This window comes from Empidonax traillii, unplaced genomic scaffold (assembly GCF_003031625.1).
Source record: "Empidonax traillii isolate 1590-97213 ecotype Southwest subspecies unplaced genomic scaffold, ASM303162v1 scaffold1219:size299213, whole genome shotgun sequence".
NCBI lineage: Eukaryota > Metazoa > Chordata > Aves > Passeriformes > Tyrannidae > Empidonax > Empidonax traillii.
The window spans coordinates 6946-19991 of NW_020956412.1; the positions used below are offsets into that span (position 1 = coordinate 6946).

The 13046-nt window shown below is 47.3% G+C and overlaps 1 protein-coding gene across 1 annotated transcript in view; it reads right to left on the reverse strand.

Moving 5' to 3' along the window:
• LOC114069247 (FERM domain-containing protein 4B-like) overlaps window positions 1-13046 on the reverse strand; it is a gene marked incomplete at its 3' end in the record, with an annotated part of 89590 nt that overhangs the window by 4111 nt on the left and 72433 nt on the right. Inside the window, exon 3 of the mRNA XM_027905902.1 lies at window positions 4344-4438. Coding sequence (XP_027761703.1) covers window positions 4344-4438 — 95 coding nt within the window. The remainder of the gene's footprint in view (window positions 1-4343; window positions 4439-13046) is intronic.

Consider the following 13046-nt stretch of genomic DNA (forward strand, 5'->3'; position numbering starts at 1 on the left):
TGTATTCACAAATAATGGTGTAAACAGTTTTGGGGGACCTATAGGGAGGTCAAACATTGGAAGTCAGATCATTTTTATCTGTTGAGCGGTAGTCATGTTGGCAGTTAAACTGATGTGTCAACTACAACCACATAATTGCTTTTAGGAGAAGAAAGTGGGTCCATTTAGTTTACAGACTGAGTATGGATTTTGGTGCTCAGGGTCCATATTGTCAATTGTGTGCAGTAATTCTGTTTTCTTTTATCAGTAAAGTGTGGTACATCAGTGAGTACTTTGCCTCCAGGTGGTTCTGTTTATGCAGTTTTACTGGTTAGTGTCCAGTTTTCTGCAAAGTGGATCCACATTGATTTGTGTCATAAAGGTATTTGGACCAATAAACCAACTCACACCCCTTCAGTGTCAAACTCATGTTGAATTGAGTAGACACTGAGAAATATCAATTCACATAATAGGAACCACATAAACTATTTTATGGTTTCATCAATCGTGACAGAAACAAAAAACCCTTTAAGCTCACAGATTTTTTCAGTTAAGAAATACTTTTGAAGTGGCCGAGAAACTCAAGGAGCTATATGAATTTAACTATACAGATTTTGGAAAAGAGTGGACTTGGTGATAAAGGAACTGGTCCAGCGCCAGAGCAGGACGCTACTCTGAATGCTGCACCCTCCAGTGGACCAGCTGTTCAACCAGGATGTGAGACACCTGCTCCCTCATTTTGGCTCTGCCACGTGGCCGGAGGGTGGAAATAGGCTTCCCCCCAGTTCCCAGGGATGAGAGAGTATTCCAGGGAAGGATGGTACCCTGCTGTCCCTTTGCCATCCCTTTGGCCATAGGGTCCTGTGCTGCTCAAGGGCATTCTCTATCACATCAATACAATCTCTAGACACATGTAAAACAAATATTGGGGCTCTCAGTGCCTTGCAGTTTTTATCATATGTATTAATCAGGTGAAGAAGCAGTTCTGCAGGTTCTTCTCTGGTGAGGGAGCAAAAGGGTTTGAGTCAGCTTTTGGTTGGACCCACGGAGCTGTGGGATGCAAAAACTGGTAACTCTCCATGGAGCAGGTGACTCGCATCTAAGGACAAGTAAAGGATGTGGAAAATCTGCCCATGGCCCAGACGGACAGTCTGCAGTGAACAGAAGGGTAATCCTGAGCACTTGCTCTCAGTGAATGCTGGAGGAGCTGATGCCAAGGGAAAGGGCACTTAGTGGAGATTCATAACCAGCTGAACTAAAAAAAAAAAAAATAGCCCTTTCCCCATTCTTTTTCAGTTTTAATCAACCAGCATATTGCTCTTCTGGCTTCCTGTGAAGCTTGGCCCCACGTGCTGTACAGGGACATCCTTTTGACCTGTGCTCTCCCGCAGTTAATGGCTCACCATAAAGCGTTCTATGATCATTAAAATAGAAGGCGTTATTCCCCCCTCCATAATAGTCTGACAATCTAATTTTAGTCACGCTGAATGCAGTAATGGCCCTATATTATCACAAGAAACTATTAAGTTGCCAACGCAAAGGTTGTTCCTATTGATTTTCTTCTAAGGTTGTCATGATAGAGCAGAACTAATGAATGGAAATCCCCAGTCCAAATAATTTCTAAATAAATTACTCTCATAGAGCTTTTACTCTTAAATAGAAGAATTGATTTAATACTTTAGTGGCTTTTCTTCTTTCTAAACTTGCGATTTAGCCAACCCCAGACTACATTTATGAACCAGGCTTGTTCTGTTTTATCTGGTTATAAGTTCCCTTCAAGTAAGGCACACGGAAACTCAGTGGAGAGTGAAGAGAAGGAAGTCCCTGAGGGTCTGTGTCATAGAATTAAAGAGTTTCTTTTCACATGCCTGGTCTGTATCAGCTAAAGGGCTGCATTAGGTGCCCTGCAAATACAAATTAGGAGACTGTTTTTACTACTTTTTTGAGAAAGGGGATTTTTTTATATTTCCATTTCACATTGCAGGTTAAGGTCTGTGGTGCAGACAGCCCAGTTTATTCTCTCAAGTTGACATGGAACATCCATTTCCAAGACCCTGTCCAAGGCCTCAGGTATATTCTTTTGTCTATGTTCAGTCAAAGAAAACAATTGCTGTTTGTGACAATTCTATTCAAAGGGTTTTACAACTGAAGAAGAAATACTTTTGTCAAGGTTATATTCACAGCACTGAAAAAGCTTCAGTGCAAATGTCAGTCACGGTGGGATGCAAGAAGGGCTGCAGAGCAGCTTGGTTGAACCTGCAGATCAGGTTCAGATCAGCTTGGACTTACTGGCTTGTTTCTGGATTGCGTTTCCTTGATTTAATGAGGGTGTCCCCAAAACTTTCATGTAGGCTGGATGAGGATTTCCTAAAATGCATCCTGCTTCACCTTGACTACAGGTCTGAAGGTGACCAGGAGAGTGGATGCCATCACCTAACCCTTTGAAATCCTGCCAGGACAGAGCATATCCATCTGCATCCACTGTGTATCTTCGAGCTCTGCCTCAACAACCTCTATCAGCTGCTCGCACTTCCTCCCATTGCCAACTCAGATCCTCACTCACACCATTTGGAGTTAAACCTGTAGGCCCCAGGGGAGACTGGGCTCTCTCTAATTGCTGACACCTCCTCATTAGCTTCCCTTGCACTCCCAGGGGAGCCCTGTGCCCTCACAGCTCAGCTGAGAGCTGGGACTTGCTCAGCTGCTCTGGTTACAGTCTGACCTGTGTCTCACTTCTCACCTGTGCTGTTAGGACTCTTAAGAGAACATTTTCACCTCCTAGTGTGCTTTGGCTTCTCTGGGTTGTTTTCCTGCACCTCTCAGGCAGCACCCACTGAGTAACTTGCTCTCTCCAACATGAAATAAGACCATTGTAAGAGCAATTTCCTCCTCCTGCTGTAAAAATGGCCAATGCCTCCTGCTGTTCCTCCTTGGAGGATCAGTCTCATTAATTGGTGTTGGGTTGGAAATCTCCTACAGGGCTGAGCTGCTCACATCAGTGATCTGGGATGGATTCTGGGATTTGGGTTCTGTGTCTGCACGTGCCTGATGCTGAGTGTTCCTGCATCCTGGGAGCTGTGTCCTGAGATGGCCTCAGGCTGTCCAAGGCAGGCACTTGCCAAAGGAATTGACTTTAGAGGGGTGATCTCTGCAGAGATGAATGAGGATATGCTTGTGCAATTATCCAGCAGCCTCTGATTACCCGATCCTCAATTGTTATTCCAGCAGATGATTTACATTTCCCTGCTACTTCAGCAGGGAAGCGGAACTGGCTCACGACAGCAATACTGCTGACTCAGCTGTTCTGGGGACACAGCATTGGCTTGAAAATCTTGGGTTTTTTAAATGAGACAGGTGTGGGAAGCCTCTTCCTGATTCATATGCAAAGAGAAAACCTATGGCAAACCGAGTATGGTGGGTGTGCAAACAGACATAGTCCATATGCCAAGGACAGTGTAACTCCTGAGAGAAAACAGACAGCTGGAAAAATGTAGCAGGGATTGTGCAGTAGCACTGAGGGGTCACAGCCTAGGACTAATCATAGACTTTGGCAGACCTTAATGTTTCTCCACTGCTAATTTTATTCTTGCTGTTTAATCAGGGGGTAGATATAGCCTGCCTTGAGACAAACCCTCAAATTTTGTGGTAATTTGAGGATTCTGGGAGCTGAGGTTCTAGGCAAACAACCAGCATTGAGGTGACAGCAGCGTCAGTGTCCCATCCTTTGGTTTAGTTCAGCCGTAAGGCTGTTGTATGATTCCTGGTGAGGTCAAATCCTTTCCATGATGGAAATTTTATATTTAAAAATGCTTTTAATTCATGCTAAATTTGGCAATCCCTTCCTTTCCCACACTTACTTCTTTCTTTTTAAGAAACTCCAATCTGGGATCTAAAACATCAGAAACAGTAGATTAATGTTGTGAGGTTGATTTTTTTTTTCCCCTTTCCTTGAAATAATATAGCATCACTTTTAAGCCTGCTTGAGTGAATAAACTGATTAACACTTTGATTGAACAGTTCTGTCAATGTGGTAATAATTTTGAACTGGTGAGTGGACCTTAGATCCATAAGACCTTTTAACAATGGCAAATGATTTCAACTCTTTGAACGTGGGGTTAGGAAGGGACTGTTACCACCTCTGTTCACTCCCAGCTATGCTTAACTTGCCATGAGAGGCCTCAAGCCCCCTGAGGAAGGGGAAGCATAGGACAGACTCTGATGTGAGGTCCATGCCTTCCTAGACCTTGGTCTAGGACCTTGGGGTGCACAGCGTTTCTACGCTGGTTGTTTTGCTTAGGGCAAACCCAACAAGATTTTCTGTGATCTAAGAGTTGCCTCTTAGGTCTTCAACTTTTCACACTTACGTTTCATCTGTGAATGCAATTCCAAAGTACTCCTTCTCCTTCAGGTTGAAATGAGATGCCACCAAGTCAAGCAACTCCTTGGCCAAAAGCTTTGGCTGGAAAACAAGAATGAAAGAAAGTGATTAATGAGGAGCACTTGGATAGAACTGCACCGGGCTTCTGGAGGAAAACACTATCCTTGAAGACACTCCACAGCTGTTGCTTTTATGTTCTCTCTGGTGTTCAAGCTAAATCTGCAAGGAACATTAGCCTCTTGAAATGAGCAGTAGTTTTCCTCCCAGGTAAATAATAAAAACCTGGCAATTCTGACCTATTCAGCGCTTAATGTCCCTGTAGACAGATGACCTGCTCCCTGCCAGTGCTGGGATCTACCAGGACCAGATCCCTCCTGCCTCTCTTGATAATTTTAGTTGTTAAAGCTTTTTATCAAGGACCTTTGCAAACACATTTCAGACACCCACTCTCTCACACACAGCATGGATATATGCTCATAACACTAACAAAATACATAGTGCCAACAGATAGGATGTGACAGGACCAAATGAGTAGTAAATGACAGAACAAAATAGTTTCCCATTCACTATTGCTTGTCATATAGAGATAAGGATACATCCTCAAATTTAGGCACTTGGAAAGAAAGGCAAGTAGCACACATGTTCAAAATACCATTTGTAAGAGCATAAAAACCAAGCTCAGAGAATCAGAGGATGGTGCATTACTACCTTTTCTGCAAAATCTTATTTGTCTTTTAACTCCAATGTGTCCTTCTGCCTCTATGACTTTTCCCCTGCTCAGCTGAGCTCCTGTGTTTCTGACCAGACTTCTGAAGCCTTGGCCATAACACAGCTCTTGTCCTGACTGTCACTGGTAGGAAACAGGGGTTCAAAGGATCCAGGTGGCTGCAGCCTGCAATAGCCCCAGATCCCAGAGCTGCAATCGTTACAGCAGCACTGGCACAGCTGGGGTTAGAGATCCCAGCGGCGTGACTGCTTATAAGGATTTGGTCTACAAATCTCTGTGCTGCAAGCCTCAGTGAAAATAAAACTGTCTGCAGGCTTGACTGACCCAACCAGTCTGTCAGGCAGCTGAGTCAGTTACCCCAGACACGAACCTGTTGTTAAATGGAGGTGAAATGATGATGCTGTGCAGAAAAGGGGTGTCGGGGACCTGATAACCCTGCTGTCCTAATCAACTGCCCTGTCCTGCAAACACAAACACAGCTTCTGTTGAAAAAACCCTGATTTGTACTTTAACACCCAAACAGATTCATAAGACTCTCAACCTCTGAAAAGGTCCCTAAACCCAGCACTATTTTAGTATTTGACATAGCTGAGACTTTGCCTGTATACTTCCCTGGCATCTATACACCCTTCTCTCTGCTCTGGTTTAGTTACAGCAACGTCTGAACTGCCCCTTTGGGGCACCCACTGCACAGGGGGTCTCTAGGTCATTCCATCAAAGAAAGAACCAATAGCTGCCTAAATGCAGCATTGGCTTAAAGAAGCCTCTGAATACAAAAAAAAGATGCTGTGTAGGAGGAACATGCTGGCAGGTAACAAATAGGTGGGATGCAACCAGCTTCATTCGAATTCCCAAGTCAGACTTCTCAGACACAGCTGTTGGAGTCTGTGCTATGACTTTGCTGCTGGCTGCATTGATTTTCACTCCTGAATCAGCTCCCAAACAGTGCTCAGAGATGAGCAGACCAGGCATGAGGTCATGGTCAGATCCCCTGTCCCCTTAAGTCCCTTCAGGGACCCAAGCAAAGAGCACACCAGCTACACCAGACTTTCTGGAGACTCCTCAGGTACTTCTCTCCTGGCATTGTGCTGGGTGAGAGGGACATTTGCAGTATTCCTTTCTCCTTTAAGAAGAACCTCTCTTTGCCAGAGCATTTGAAGAACAAACTACAGTTTGACATACAATACACAAAAATACTGTGACAAAGAGGATGGTAAGACTGCCAGGTGGATTCAGAGATACACAGGCTCAGTGCAGGTGGCAGGTTACTGTGGGGTGTTGGGTGAGTTTTCAGCTTAACAACAGACAAGCATGCAAAAAGTTTTAAAGGGGAGAGAGGAAGAGAGGTTTGAGCCTGTCAATGTGTAGTTTGAAGCTGTGCTTTTCCCTTGCTCCTGCTCAAGTCTCCCTGCTACTTTCTCTCCTGATTGGGCTGCATTCTCTCTGCACCAGAAAGGGATTTCTTTCCAATCCAGCAGTACCACAAGAGGATAGGTAGGAATATATGGCAGGTCTGACTCCTCCGTGGCCAAGGTGGGGGTGGTTGGTGGAGGTGAATCCAGCCATGCCCATGTCCGAGTGCATTGCAGGCTCAGAGCTGCGTGGCTGTCACTGCCTGGCACCCAGTGCTCTGGGGTGACTCAGTTATTTGACAAACAAGCAATTGTGCTGCCAAGCGAGGGAGTGAGCCATCAGTGTCCCACCTGAGAGGGCAGGGGTGGAGAAGGGTGGTTAAACAGCATGACTCTAATATAATAGCTTAAGCACTTGGAAGGAATAAGCTGAGCTTTCATATTTCACAAGAAAGCAGAACAGAGCAATAAAAAGCTGATGTGTAACAGGCTTCCCATGAACAGGGGGGAGTGATGGGTCCCTCTGGTCCAGCCAGCCAGGAGTGCCACAGGGGACACTGTCAAAGGGTAAAATCCCCTTCTGCTGTTCAGCCACCTCATGGAGAAGTGATGTCCAGCATCCCTCACCTCACAAAATACTGCATCCAGCCCCAGCTATCCAGTGGGGAGCAGCACCCAAAGGTACTCGCCTTCAGCCACCCTTCTCAGACAAGATGGGTAAATGCAACATGGTGCTTCCTCATTTTTGCTGAGTGAGACCTGGATGATGAAAAAGCCATGGAGAGATGGTCAGCTTGCTGTGACAGCTTTCCCTTCTCTACTGCCCAGTAGTGGATGCTCCTCACCCAGCACAGCCCCACTCCTGCCCCTGGGGCTTGGCAGAGGCAGGATCTCCAGTGCCCTTGCTGTGGGGCCTCCTCCAAAGCCTGTGGTAGCAGATAAGGCAGGATAACCCCTTGCCTTGCCAGATTAGGGGAAAGAACAATAGATGCAGACCCGGCACTGGAGCAGTGCCAAGTTAGTTACTGGGCCAGAGTCCCTGAAGAGGCTTATGAAGCAGTGAAGTTAAGCCTTGCTAGTCCCCCTCAAGATTACTTTCCTCTCTACCCTTAAGCTCTGCAAGGTTATTGTCCTTTCCCTTGGGATGACTCCCGTGTCCTCCCAGCACAGACAGGCAACCTGAGTCCTTTGGAGGAGAGAGAAGGAAGGCGTCTTCTCCAGGTAGTAAATACTCCTCAAGACAAACTTGCACAGCAGGGATAAGGCAGGAAAACCCAGCCAGGCACAAGCTGAGCCGCAGCCTGTCCCGATGTCCCAGGAGAGCCCCTCGTGCTCGATGTTAACGGTTAATCTTCTTGCCATTCGCGATGGGAACGGCTGAGCAATGACCTCCTTTCATGTGAGCTGCGCAGACAAAGAGCTCATTAGCAATGCCTGTGGCAAGTTGTTTTAATTCATTATTAATTTCTGGACTTCATTTTCCAGAGGGATATTCGTTTTGCATTAATAAAACTTCCGTCAGAGACATGCTGAAGAAGATGGGGACCTGGTCTCTGAGAGCAGGGGAATCAATAGAAAGTGGGCCCAGGACATTCTGCATTCAGTACAACTGGACAGTCAGCAAGACGGCTTGTGCATCCCAGAGGAATAAATTAGAGTAACAGGTGGCATTCAGCCTAGAAACTGAACTGTGTCCTCAGTGATGCAGAGCTGGACTGTGATGCCCTGTGAGCTGCCCAGGCAGCTGTGGTGACCGTTCTGCATCTGCTGCTCTTCATCCCCTTCCTACCCATACCTTCCTGGAATCCTCCATGTAACCATGCACAAAATGCAGCCTGTGGAACATGTCAGAGCTGCAGCTGGATGGCCTGAGCTTGGGATGGGGAACACCAGCAGAAATCCTTCAGCTGGAGCGGCAAGAGCTGAGTGTGCTTGCTTGTGGGGTGGGTTGTCAGAGCAGCATTATTCAATCAGAGAATCCCCTGCTGCTTCCTCCCACTACAGGACCCTCTTTGGAGAAAGGCCGGTGAAGAACAGTGCACTGTAAATCAACTGTTATTGTTACTAGAGAAAACAGCAGGGACCTGGTTGTCGTCCCAGCACACCGGAGCTGTGGCCCTGGGGGAGAAGAGCCTGCTCCTGCTGAGCTGTATAGTGGAGTCTCTGGCACAAACACCAGCCATTTATTAGCCAAACCCTGTCCAGGAGGTTTCCTTGCATGGCAGTGAGCCAAGTGCTTTCATAGCTCTGGGTCCCTACCTGTACTCCCCAGTTCCTACTCCAGCCTGGAATGAGTACACTTTGCAAATTGAACGTTCTGGACTTGGAAACACGGCACCTTCCCCAAAAATTAATACCTCAGCAACAGGTCACTAGATCCACTCACTAGGCACGATGGCACCAAGGCATTGTCCAGTGGATTCCTGATCCTCTGTGAGTGGGGCAACTCTTTTGTGAGATCAACTCTGACTTGGGGACACACTGAGGTTTCTCCCTTCCCTCTTGGAGAGGCAGGACAGCAGAGGTGGACTCATTAGGGGCTGCCTCCTTATTAGCAGAACCACACAGACACCCTTCCCTGCTGCCTGGGCCATGCCTGAGAGGTTTGTCTGAAATGCTGCCTAATGTCCTGGACCCACAAAGCCTCAGCAGCAAAGAGCACAGTGAGCACATGGCCAGGACCCTCTGCAACCCCAGATCCTGCAGGCTTGAAGCAGTGAACTCATTCCCTCCCTCCCCCCAAAACAGCTTAAGTTTGTTCAAATAATGTCTTAGAAGAAAGAGAGAGCTTTATTAGTGGTGTCAGGAGGTGGCAGGGGAAGAGCTGAGCCTCAGTAGCAGCTCTGTAACTAGAACTTGCCACCAAGAAAGATTATGAAAAGGCACCAAAGGCAGTGCAAGAAGGTCCATATGGGACCACAACTAGCTGATTCTCCCAGGCATGTCCCCCTGCATTTCCCCATAGCTTAAAGGGGCCCCTCCACACCCTAGAATTGCAAGGCACAACCTGTGCTAGAGAGAACCACACCAAGAAAACTTCATTGCACACAATGCCCAAGCTCTGTCTGTATCTCCTTGGCTCTATTTTAAGGAGCACTCACAGCACTGGCAAATTAACCACAGGGGATGAGTCTCTCTTCCCTGCACTCCAGTCATTTCTAGAAGCACAAAGACACTATATAAAGGTCTACTCAGTGTAGGTGTCTCTTCCCAATTAGACAGTGATGGCAACTTCCCTGAATAACAACAGAGCACAGCAGGCACTGAAGGCAAGCAGGGAGGAGAAGGACAAGCCTGAGAGTGCCTTGGAAAGGGGAGGGTGCATGAGGGGTGATTCATACCGACCGATTCAATGTCAAAAACCCCTGAGTTTCACAGCTCTTTGATGCATTTATTGGATGAGTTCTTATTAGCATGAGCCCACTAACATGGGCTGATGTACCCACTGTGGAAGCAGCTGGGATCTGCTCATGGGAGACATTCTGGGTGCTGAGGAGAGGAAAAGGAGGAAGTGAGATGCAGGTGATGCAGAGCAAGGATTTGCTACACAAGGTGACATGCAAAACCCATTTTGGTGCCTCCTGACACCAGCCACAGTCATCATCACACAGGTTTAGTGATGATACTGATACGTTATGTTTTGGCCACAGGATGGGAGGAAGAGGAAGAGAGCTTCTGAGGAGAATCTTTTAAAGCCTGGGGGAAGCTTGACAACAAGCTGAGTGGTACAGCTGACACACCGGATGGAAGGGATGCCACCCAGAGGGACCTGGATAAGCTTGAGATGTGGGCCCATGGGAATCTCAGGAGGTTCGACAGGGTCAAGTGCAAGATCCTACACCTGGGTAAGGGAAACCCCTGGTATCAATACTGGCTGGGGAATGAGGGGATTGAAAGCAGCTTGGTGGATAAGGACTTGTGGATACCTGTGGATGAAATGCTGGGCATGATTCAACAGTGTGCACTTGCAGCCCAGAAAGCCAACCAAAAAAGCTGGGCTGCATCATAAGAATCATGGCCAGCAGGTCAAGGGAGGTGATTCTGCCCCTCTACTCTGCTCTGGTGAGACCTCACCTGAAGTACTGCATCCAGCTCTGGAGCCCTCAGTACACAAAAGACATGGACCTGTTGGAGCAGGTCCAGAGGAAGGCCATGAAGATGATCAGAGGGATTGAGCACCTGTCTGTCTGACAGAGACAGAATGGACTTTTTCTGCCAGTCATACTGCAAAATACAGCAGAAACACAAGGATTCTAGTATTATATATTCAATATAATTAAAAGACAACATTACTGGGATTTGAGCAGCCCGAGGAACTCTGGAATCATGTGTTTCCCCAGTGGAAAGACAGACTGCCCACTTTTGGCAGAGAAGCATGTTTCTCTGTGACAGCTTCTCATTAAGCTTAGAAATGAGTGAGTTATAGAGAGAGATTATCTATCCACAGTCCAGCAGTGCCATGAATAAAAAACAGATGACATGGTATTAGCAGCTGCTGGTACGTCCCTAGAAGCTCAGGCACACACAAAGTATATTTCATTGTTTTATTAACTGTCAAACAAGCCCATCTATTCGCCCTCCCCCATGTCATAGCTTTTCCCTAATTCTCTGTGGCAGAAGGTTTCTGGGAAATGCATAGTTTCAACATATGGAGAGGCGCGTGCCACCCGCATCCATCCAGCACGGACACACGTCGAGCTGTGGGAACCACAGGTACCCGGCTCACACTGAGTGGTGCCTCATTTCCTCAGGGTAAAAAGACCGCTACCATCCACTGCCTGCTTGCTGGAGGGACTTACAGGGAGATAAATCACGAGAATACAAAGGTGAGACGTGGCCACGCCAAGTGCTGCAATGCTAAAGACTGTCTGCAGGACTGGTGCTGGGCCTGCTCTGAGTTTGTGCTGCAACCCAGCTGTGGTCAGGCACAGGATCCAGGATCAAACCACTGGTATTTAGCTGTGAGCACGTGCTGGTGCAGGCTGGCCTGTTGGTGCCATCCAAGTCAAAGCCACCAGGGCGTAGCCCAGACCAGCCCCAGTCCCAAGGTTGGTCACACTGGAAAGAGGGAGTTTATTCCTAAGAACACAAGCCGGGCTGTGCCACATGGCTTTCAGCCCAGCCAGCAAGCACCAACCTACCTTATTTATGAGCACAGACACAGCAGGTGCTGTCCAGGGATTGCCTGAGGAGGTTTGGGTTATGCAGGACAGACTGTGAAGTGAGTGTGGTTCAAACCAGTCTCTTGAGTCTCACTGATTTGGTCAAATTTGGCTCAACATTCAAAGGCTGTATGTTTGAAAAATGTCTCTTTGGTGGCTTGAGTTGCAATGTAGGCTGGGGGATGTGGGCAGTGTGGCCAGTCCATCAGCAGGAGAGGTGAGGTAGAAAAGGAATGGTTTGCACAAATGAAGAGCGATTCATCCCTTGGCCGTGCCCTGCCAGACAGGGTACAACGTTTCTTCATCAGCCAGCAGCAGCCCTCGCTTGTCTCCAGCCTTGGGCAGTGTAATCAGGAGGAAATAAAAGTGCAAAATGGTGATTCATGCACAATCCTTCCCCTCCACTGACTATTAGCACTTGATAATGGGGCAAACTCCAGGTGCCCCCAATGAATTAGATCATGTACTAAAACCAGCCACAACCCTATCCTCCAACACCACGGTGATAAGGGCAGTAGAGGTGCCAGTACAGACCCTTTGTAATCCCATTGTTACTCAGTGGCCAGCAGCCTTATCTGCTGAAAGCCAGCAGCACGCTCTTACCCCTACGTGTTAGGCAGTGGATTGCCCCATGATAGTCATGGACTGTAACTCCTTCCTGCCCCTGCTTCCTTGTGCATGAAACGTGGAATTCTCTCATCCAGGGGCCATCGAACCGTCACTCATGTGCAATTCACCTCTTGTCAAATTGGCTCTGCCAACAGCTCTGTCATCCCATTGTTTAACCCATTTCACGCACTCCAAAGAAAAGAAAAATCTGAAGTTGCTCCGTGTAATGCCATGTAAATACTAAATAATGGCCCTTTCAGACATCGCCTCATCCAAATACAGCGTAACAACACTGAACAAAACCACTCAGGCTGAAGGCTTGGGGGTTTAGGGGTTGCAATTCCTCTTGTGGGATAGGTCCACTCCTCAACTCTGCCTTACTGTGTCAATATATGGAGTCCACATAATCAAAGCAGGCTGGGATGTAGTAGGGTGAAAAATTATTAATCGGAATGCAAAATGCCTGGAGAGGGAGCGCCTTATTTTCTGTCACGGAACAGCTGAACTCGATCAGTGTTGGGAACCAGCAGTGGGAGCATTGCTCGTGCTGGCACAGGCAGCACCTCCTTCCCAGAGTCAGTGGTGGGCTCTAAAAATCTTTTTTCTCCATTTACATAAGAAAATGAGACAACTTGCCTCCAGCAGCCGCCTCGGGGACGTGGAGGGTGGTGACAGAGTGCCACTGATGTTTTTCTTGGAAAGTCAACACCCGCAAGTTGTGGGAATTAAGATTTATTAGGGTCAGAGAGAAAGAAACAAAAAAAAAAAAATCCCAAGTTTTTATAAGAATCTGCTGTGTAAAAGGATTAGAAACACCCTACTGACGAGTTGCCTCAGAA